General features: G+C 40.0%; 1 protein-coding gene across 1 annotated transcript in view; it reads left to right on the forward strand.

The window, feature by feature from the left end:
* Window positions 1-10,000, forward strand: part of PAN2 (poly(A) specific ribonuclease subunit PAN2) — a 616,232-nt gene that overhangs the window by 207,973 nt on the left and 398,259 nt on the right. Inside the window, 1 exon segment of the mRNA XM_053705507.1 lies at window positions 3,170-3,206. Within this exon segment, the coding sequence (XP_053561482.1) occupies window positions 3,170-3,206 (37 nt within the window).

Raw genomic sequence — 10,000 nt, forward strand, 5'->3', positions numbered from 1 at the left:
CTACCTTTGGTAACTTCAGGGAATACGGTGTTACTGCTAAACACTGACCAAAGATTTCTTCAAACCTTAAGAAGTCTGAGGGAACCCAGATGAAAACAATATTTGGGCTATAAGAAGAAAGGAAAACAAAAAAAAGGATAACTACATCACCAGAACGGATCATCACCCCTGACCTCTGAATCAAAGAGAAGGTCAGGTGACTTATCAGAAGCACCAGGAACAAACAGTCTGTGAATCCCTCACAGTGAAGATAATCAGCGGTTGCAACCAGGACAGATTAAGGTACCTCTACACTAATTTGCACTACGTTTTTTAAAACACGCAAACTGAACTTTAAAGACATCAAGGTATTCATCTGTTAAATTAACCATTTCCATTAACCACGATTGCTTTGGCACCTAAATCAGAATATTGGCTGTTTTTTGCCTTTTTAACTATCCAGCACACCTGAGCCAATTATATGTCCAAGGAAAGTAACTGTGTAACTTTATAACTGAATTTGTTACTGAAGAACTGTAAAGCTATTAGGATTGATACATTTGTGCCTTTTAAATATTTAATTCACCATTTATCTTAGAAATTTGTTGCTTGCCATATGTTATCTATAGAATTAATTCCTTTATACCTGAAATTCTAGGATTATATGGTTCTAGTCTGTTTTTATAAGTGTTGTATAAGGGAGACGTCCCTTTATTAATTAGGAAAAGCATTTGCTGTTGTTTTTATGTGTTATAAGAATTTTTAAATAAAATAGATTGTATTAAACATAAATTAGATTGGTATCATCATTTCCTAGCTTTTTTTAGCGCTGCTAAATAAACCCCATTTTTTCTTCTTAGAGAATAGACATAGGACAGGTAAATAAATATATAAAAAGAATTCAAAATTTGCACAGGATCTAAGTTTACAGTGGATATTGCAATAAAGGTGTGTGATACATAGCTAGTGATAAAATGAGGCAGGTGTTTCAAAAATGTGCAGTACCGGCTGGTTTCCTAATTACATTTACCAATAGTTTCTCGCCCTTAGCCTCCTAAACTCTCTAATTTTAAACGAAGTTAGACTAAGCCTATGTCAAGTTAACAAAAAAAAAAAATATTAGATCATAAAGCGGACAGAGAAGTAGACAAAACAGAGGTATCCCAATCTACTCTGAGGGTAACTGATATTACATATAACCAATTAATGTATTCCTTGCAGGGATTTATAAGTTAGTTTTAACAGATAATTATTAATTCGGAATAAACCACAATAACCAACATAGAAAATAAAAACCTTAACTAAATATAACAAGCTAATATATAATATATATGTATATATATGGCATCTGGATGAATTAGGATATCTATAGAACAGAGAGATCTCCATATGCTGATATTCAATGCTGTTCATGCAATGAAATAGTGTGATATAGAGTATAATGGATAACCAATAATAGGAACATAGGAGGGGCCATGAGCTTGCAAAAGGCATCAACTTGAATTTTCAAATAAATATAATATAATATGGGTTCATACCAAATATTAGATATTAGGGCCTAACAAAACAACAACCTTAGTTGCTCTATATAAAAAAAAAAAAAAAAAAAAAAAAAATTAAAATAAAAAAGGAATTATTACATACACAATAGAGTGGGGCAAACATATAAGATTATTCGAGGATGCTAGTCGTTTTTCAGTTAAAGCTATATGTGGATTCAGGATATTTCCTCAACCACCCAATTCAAGGGTATAAAAAATTAAGATACAGGGTTTAACATTGATTTATGGAAATGGCAAACAATTAGGTAACTGTCTCCTAGCTAAGAGTGTGGAGATAATGTCGACTTCTGGGTCATTAGTATCCAGATCGATCCACTAGAAAGGCTCTCTAATTCACAAATATTTAACTTATCTAGTCTGGGTTGTGCCAGACTCAGCTACAATAGAAATATTTAGCCCTTCACATATAAGTGATGCCGGAATAACAGCACTTTAACTCATTGTGATTACCAACTCTGACACCGCACAGACTTAGCTGGGCTGAACAATTATTCATATGACCTGGTAGTAGCTGCTAGCCATTACCACAGTGTACTGAAGTTAGAATATAGACTGAACATAATTTAATATTAGAATTCAGTAATCCAGGGATTAACAAAGAGAGGGGACATGTTCTACCCATTCTCTCATTACATATACCCAACTCACACTTGTAATCACTTTTCGATGTAGGTACACTGTAACAGTGTTTTAGCGAACGTTATTTTGTTATAAAAAATTTTTTTGGATCATTCATGACTGTGAATATAGACAGGCCTAATTCAAATAACTGGTGATCCAATAAATGTTGATATTACTGGTATATGGTACTGGAGTGTATTTTAATAGTATGTGTACTTCAACCAACAATTTGTTTTTTAAAGGTTACAATAAAAGTTAATTTTTATCCAATCCCAGCAGGGACCACCCACCCTTTAGTTTAGGGCCCAGAGTGCTAAAAGTGCATACTTTTGGAATTGTGGTATTCTTTATATCATCTTTCCATTCGGTTGGACATATAAAAGTTACCTGCATGATAGAATGATCGCAATATAATGACAGTCAGAGCCAAACAGAAACCTTAATCAAGCAAAGAGCGACATTGTTAGGGCATTAATGAGGCAGTATTAAACATTAGACCCTAGCTAGAGGTATAAGCAAGGAGTATATTTTACAAAAAGTGTAAATGGCTATGAACGGATAGAAAGTGTCCTGACAGCAAACTGTAGGTGTGAATACAGAATAGGTCAGTGCTCTAAAGCAATAGATGGTTGCACGTTGATACTATATTAGAGATCCAGAAAAGTTAGTCTGGGGATTTGAGCCCAAGTTTAGAAGGTAGACCCGGTCTTATAGCCATTACCGCTCCTGATGTCCGTCCAACCCAATAGAGCAAATTAGGGCCGGATAAGCATGGTAGTCCATATGCCATAAAAAAAAGGAGAAAAAGACAACTCACTAAATAGATGTTACCCTATTCCAGCACGAGTTATATGAAAATCGTTGCAGTTCAGCGGCACACAACTCATCCACAGGGGACAACAGCCGCCATGGTGCTTCCCACAATCAGAGGGGTAGGTGTTGAGACTTGCGACGACTTGTGGAGCCCATGCAGGAACATTGCACCGCAGCATTCTGACCCGGTAGAGCTCCTGTGAAGTCATGGTGTAAGTGGCTCCTGTGGCTGTAGCTGCAATCAGGTGCGCCCGCAGCGATATTATCGAGCTCCCCTCTAGTGTTGCCACATGTTGCGTAGCAGGGATATCCAGAGTGTAATCACTCGCGTTAGGCTCCTCTCCGTTGCATATATCCTCTACATGAGGGGGGCTCTGCATTGGTTTACTTCAGGTCGCACATTGGCGGTCCACGTGGTGTCACACCGAGAGCTGCAGTCCGGTCGTGATTGATACTGAGAGGTTGTTCTAACGGGCCACAGGAAGACTGCCGATAGCGGTGTTATTGTCTCATGTGCAGCTTCAGGCTTTGTGGGATTCGATTTCTCCATTGCCTGCACAGCATCTCTCAATCTTCCATAGCTTTCAAATAGTTGCTCAAACTTAGGCAGGAAGACAGAAGATATCTGGTTAACTATGTCCCCCGCTAAGTCCATTGTTCCGCAATCCCTTATGGATTGTATTTTCATGAACTGACTTCCAGGGAAGAAGGAGTTGAGTCTTCTATCTGCCAGAGGTTCCCGGACAGCTTGCCTGTCAAGGGAGTTGCAGATGGCAAAGAAAAAAGGCAAACTCGCAGGTATTAAATGAGGGTTTCTGCAGAGCTAAAAGTTCTTGCTGCCATCTTCTAGGCCCGCCCACCGGAACGGCGGGGGGTAGTTTTAATGAATACCAAGGATTATTTTAAGGAAGCTGCGAGAATTTTAGACGATAAAAATACTTATAAAAAATTATTAAGCGATCCAATAATTAAACAAAAGCAAAATTTAGATAAAATCTTGAATGAAGCACAATTAAAAGGTTTACTTAATCAAAAGGAATTTAATTTTTTGACAGTAACATTTCCCAGAACCCCAACTTTTTACTTCCTGCCAAAAAACCATAAATCCCTCACCAACCCACCAGGCCGCCCAATTATATCCGGAATCAATTCATTAACTTCAAACTTATCCCAGTATATAGACCAATTCCTTCAGAAGTACGTAACAAACTTGCCAGCCTACCTTAAAAATTCTACACATCTGTTGAATATATTAAACCAAATTGATTGGAACGATAAATATTTGTTGGTTACTTGTGATGTAACTAGCTTGTATACTAATATCGAACATAATCTGGGCCTTATGGCAGTGAAACACTTAAAGGATTTAAACCTAAAAATAGATCAATGTCACTTTATTTTGAGATGTATTGAATTCATTTTAAATAACAATTATTTTATCTTTGATGGGAAATATTATCTACAACAAAAGGGTACTGCGATGGGCACCAAGTTCGCACCCAGCTATGCTAACATTTTTATGGGTTATTTAGAAGAGTCTTATCTATAATGGAGCATGGGGTGCGAACTTGGTAGCCTATAAAAGATAAAAAGATTTATAGATGATATTTTCATAATCTGGAATGGTGATTATGAACTACTTAATTTATTCTTGGAAGATCTCAACCAAAATAGTCTGGGCTTAAAATTCACAAGTGAAATAAATAGCTAAACTTTGCATTTTCTTGATTTAGAGATAAATATTATTGACCAAAGAATTCATACAAAAACGTTTTTTAAAAAAGTAGACGCTAACAATTATGTACACATGGAAAGCTGTCACTTAACTAAATGGATTGAGAATATACCCACTAGTCAGTTTTCTGTATTAATGCAGTTTTTTTTTTGATCCTGGTAGACTTTGAAACTCAGTCACTGGTTTTAAAAGATAGGTTCCTAGATAAAGGATATGACGTTAACAATGTAAATAGAGCAATCGAGAAAGCAAGGTTGAGAGATAGGGAAGAACTCCTCAGAGGTAAAGAAAGAAGTGTTCAAAATAATGACCAGGTACAGAAATTGAACATTCCTTTTATTACAAAATATAATGCCCAACATGGTCACATAAAATCTATTTTAAATAAACACTGGCACCTTATAAGAAAGGACCACATACTAGGAGATCATGTGAAGAAACACCCAGATATCATTTACACTAAGGCAAAAAATTTAAAGAATGAGCTAGCTCCAAGCATGTATAAGAGAAGTAAAAATACATCAGATGTGGACTTAAGTGGGTCTAAAATACAAGATTTTTCTTCTGTTATGTGTGATCAGTCCACGGGTCATCATTACTTCTGGGATATTATCTGCTCCCCTACAGGAAGTGCAAGAGGATTCACCCAGCAGAGTTGCTATATAGCTCCTCCCCTCTACGTCACCTCCAGTCATTCTCTTGCACCCAAAGACTAGATAGGAGGTGTGAGAGGACTATGGTGATTATACTTAGTTTTATAACTTCAATCAAAAGTTTGTTATTTTACAATAGCACCGGAGCGTGTTATTACTTCTCTGGCAGAGTTTGAAGAAGAATCTACCAGAGTTTTTCTTATGATTTTAACCGGAGTAGTTAAGATCATATTGCTGTTTCTCGGCCATCTGAGGGAGGTAAAAGCTTCAGATCAGGGGACAGCGGGCAGTTGAATCTGCATTGAGGTATGTAGCAGTTTTTATTTTCTGAATGGAATTGATGAGAAAATCCTGCCATACCGTTATAATGACATGTATGTATACTCTACACTTCAGTATTCTGGGGATGGTATTTCACCGGAATTACTCTGTAAAAGTACATTAAACCTTTTAATAGGTATTTAATTCATGTTAAACGTTTTTGCTGGAATGTAGAATCGTTTGCATTTCTGAGGTACTGAGTGAATAAATATTTGGGCATTATTTTTCCACTTGGCAGTTTGCTTGTTTTGATTATGACAGTTTCGTTTCTCTCTCACTGCTGTGTGTGAGGGGGAGGGGTCGTTTTTGGCGCTCTTTGCTACGCATCAAAAATTTCCAGTCAGTTACTCTTGTATTTTCTGCATGATCCGGTTCATCTCTAACAGAACTCAGGGGTCTTCAAACTTCTTTGAAGGGAGGTAGATTCTCTCAGCAGAGCTGTGAGACTTATGTAGTGACTGTGTTTTAAAATTGCTCTGTGATTTTTATGTTTAGAATTTAATTAGTGTTACTTTACTAATGGGAACAAACCTTTGCTAACAAGTTGTGTTGTTTTTAAAGAGTGATGCTATAACTGTTTTTCAGTTCATTATTTCAACTGTCATTTAATCGTTTAGTGCTTCTTTGAGGCACAGTACGTTTTTGTTAAATAAGATTGTAACCAAGTTGCATGTTTATTGCTAGTGTGTTAAACATGTCTGATTCAGAGGAAGATACCTGTGTCATTTGTTCCAATGCCAAGGTGGAGCCCAATAGAAATTTATGTACTAACTGTATTGATGCTACTTTAAATAAAAGCCAATCTGTACAAATTGAACAAATTTCACCAAACAGCGAGGGGAGAGTTATGCCGTCTAACTCGCCTCACGTGTCAGTACATGCGTCTCCCGCCCGGGAGGTGCGTGATATTATGGCGCCTAGTACATCTGGGCAGCCATTACAGATAACATTACAAGATATGGCTACTGTTATGACTGAAGTTTTGGCTAAGTTACCAGAACTAAGAGGCAAGCGTGATCACTCTGGGGTGAGAACAGAGTGCGCTGATAATTCTAGGGCCATGTCTGATACTGCGTCACAGCTTGCAGAGCATGAGGACGGAGAGCTTCATTCTGTAGGTGACGGTTCTGATCCAAGCAGATTGGATTCAGATATTTCAAATTTTAAATTTAAATTGGAAAACCTCCGTGTATTACTAGGGGAGGTCTTAGCGGCTCTTAACGATTGTAACACTGTTGCAATACCAGAGAAAATGTGTAGGTTGGATAAATACTTTGCGGTACCGGCGAGTACTGACGTTTTTCCTATACCTAAGAGATTAACTGAAATTGTTACTAAGGAGTGGGATAGACCCGGTGTGCCGTTCTCACCCCCTCCAATATTTAGAAAGATGTTTCCAATAGACGCCACCACACGGGACTTATGGCAAACGGTCCCTAAGGTGGAGGGAGCAGTTTCTACTTTAGCTAAGCGCACCACTATCCGGGTGGAGGATAGCTGTGCTTTTTCAGATCCTATGGATAAAAAATTAGAGGGTTACCTTAAGAAAATGTTTGTTCAACAAGGTTTTATATTGCAACCCCTTGCATGCATCGCGCCGATTACGGCTGCGGCAGCATTTTGGATTGAGTCTCTGGAAGAGAACCTTAGTTCAGCTACGCTGGACGACATTACGGACAGGCTTAGAGTCCTTAAACTAGCTAATTCATTCATTTCGGAGGCCGTAGTACATTTAACCAAACTTACGGCTAAGAATTCAGGATTCGCCATTCAGGCAAAGCAGGTGCAGCATCAACTTCCACTGCACCAAAACAGGAAGGAGCTGTTGCTCGTTACAGACAAGGCTGGAAACCTAACCAGTCCTGGAATAAGGGCAAGCAGGCCAGAAAACCTGCTGCTGCCCCTAAGACAGCATGAACCGAGGGCCCCCGATCCGGAACCGGATCTAGTGGGGGGCAGACTCTCTCTCTTCGCCCAGGCTTGGGCAAGAGATGTCCAGGATCCCTGGGCGCTAGAGATCATATCTCAGGGATACCTTCTAGACTTCAAATTATCTCCCCCAAGAGGGAGATTTCATCTGTCAAGGTTGTCAACAAACCAAATAAAGAAAGACGCGTTTCTACGCTGTGTACAAGATCTATTATTAATGGGAGTGATCCATCCGGTTCCGCGGTCGGAACAAGGACAAGGGTTTTACTCAAACCTGTTTGTGGTTCCCAAAAAAGAGGGAACTTTCAGGCCAATCTTGGATTTAAAGATCCTAAACAAATTCCTAAGAGTTCCATCGTTCAAAATGGAAACTATTCGGACAATCTTACCCATGATCCAAAGGGGTCAGTACATGACCACAGTGGATTTAAAGGATGCTTACCTTCACATACCGATTCACAAAGATCATTACCGGTATCTAAGGTTTGCCTTCTTAGACAGGCATTACCAGTTTGTAGCCCTTCCATTCGGATTGGCTACGGCTCCAAGAATCTTCACAAAGGTTCTGGGTGCCCTTCTAGCGGTTCTGAGACCGCGAGGAATTTCGGTAGCTCCGTACCTAGACGACATTTTGATACAAGCTTCAAGCTTTCAAACTGCCAAGTCTCATACAGAGTTAGTTCTGGCATTTCTAAGGTCGCATGGATGGAAAGTGAACGAAAAGAAGAGTTCTCTCTTGCCTCTCACAAGAGTTCCATTCTTGGGGACTCTTATAGATTCTGTAGAAATGAAGATTTATCTGACAGAAGACAGATTAACAAAGCTTCTAAATACATGCCGTGTCCTTCATTCCATTCAACTCCCGTCAGTAGCTCAATGCATGGAGGTGATCGGCTTAATGGTAGCAGCAATGGACATAGTACCCTTTGCACGCCTACATCTCAGACCGCTGCAATTGTGCATGCTGAGTCAGTGGAATGGGGATTACTCAGATTTGTCCCCCACTCTGAATCTGGATCAAGAGACCAGAAACTCTCTTCTATGGTGGCTTTCTCGGCCACATCTGTCCAGGGGGATGCCGTTCAGCAGGCCGGACTGGACAATTGTAACAACAGACGCCAGCCTTCTAGGTTGGGGCGCTGTCTGGAATTCTCTGAAGGCTCAGGGACAATGGAGTCAGGAGGAAAGTCTCCTGCCAATAAACATTCTGGAATTGAGAGCAGTTCTCAATGCCCTTCTAGCTTGGCCCCAGTTAAAGACTCGGGGGTTCATCAGGTTTCAGTCGGACAACATCACGACTGTAGCTTACATCAACCATCAGGGAGGGACAAGAAGCTCCCTAGCAATGATGGAAGTATCAAAGATAATTCGCTGGGCAGAGTCTCACTCTTGCCACCTGTCAGCAATCCACATCCCGGGAGTGGAGAACTGGGAGGCGGATTTCTTGAGTCGCCAGACTCTTCATCCGGGGGAGTGGGAACTTCATCCGGAGGTCTTTGCCCAAATACTTCGACGTTGGGGCAAACCAGAGATAGATCTCATGGCGTCTCGCCAGAACGCCAAACTTCCTCGCTACGGATCCAGATCCAGGGATCCGGGAGCGGTTCTGATAGATGCTTTGACAGCACCTTGGAACTTCAGGATGGCTTATGTGTTTCCACCCTTCCCGCTGCTTCCTCGATTGATTGCCAAAATCAAACAGGAGAGAGCATCAGTGATTCTAATAGCGCCTGCATGGCCGCGCAGGACTTGGTATGCAGATCTAGTGGACATGTCATCCTGTCCGCCTTGGTCTCTACCTCTAAGACAGGACCTTCTGATTCAGGGTCCATTCAAACATCAAAGTCTAACTTCTCTGAAGCTGACTGCTTGGAAATTGAACGCTTGATTTTATCAAAACGTGGTTTTTCTGAGTCGGTTATTGATACCCTGATACAGGCTAGGAAGCCTGTTACCAGAAAGATTTACCATAAAATATGGCGTAAATACCTATACTGGTGTGAATCCAAAGATTACTCCTGGAGTAAGGTTAGTATTCCTAGGATATTGTCTTTTCTACAAGAAGGTTTAGAAAAGGGTTTATCGGCTAGCTCATTAAAGGGACAGATCTCAGCTCTGTCCATCTTGTTACACAGGCGTCTGTCAGAAAATTCAGACATCCAGGCCTTTTGTCAGGCTTTAGCTAGGATCAAGCCTGTGTTTAAAACTGTTGCTCCGCCATGGAGTTTAAACTTAGTTCTTAACGTTTTACAGGGTGTTCCGTTTGAACCCCTTCATTCCATTGATATAAAATTGTTATCTTGGAAAGTTCTATTTTTAATGGCTATTTCCTCGGCTCGAAGAGTCTCTGAGTTATCAGCCCTACATTGTGATTCTCCTTATCTGAT

The sequence above is a fragment of the Bombina bombina genome, chromosome 3, assembly GCF_027579735.1.
Source record: "Bombina bombina isolate aBomBom1 chromosome 3, aBomBom1.pri, whole genome shotgun sequence".
Taxonomy (NCBI): domain Eukaryota; kingdom Metazoa; phylum Chordata; class Amphibia; order Anura; family Bombinatoridae; genus Bombina; species Bombina bombina.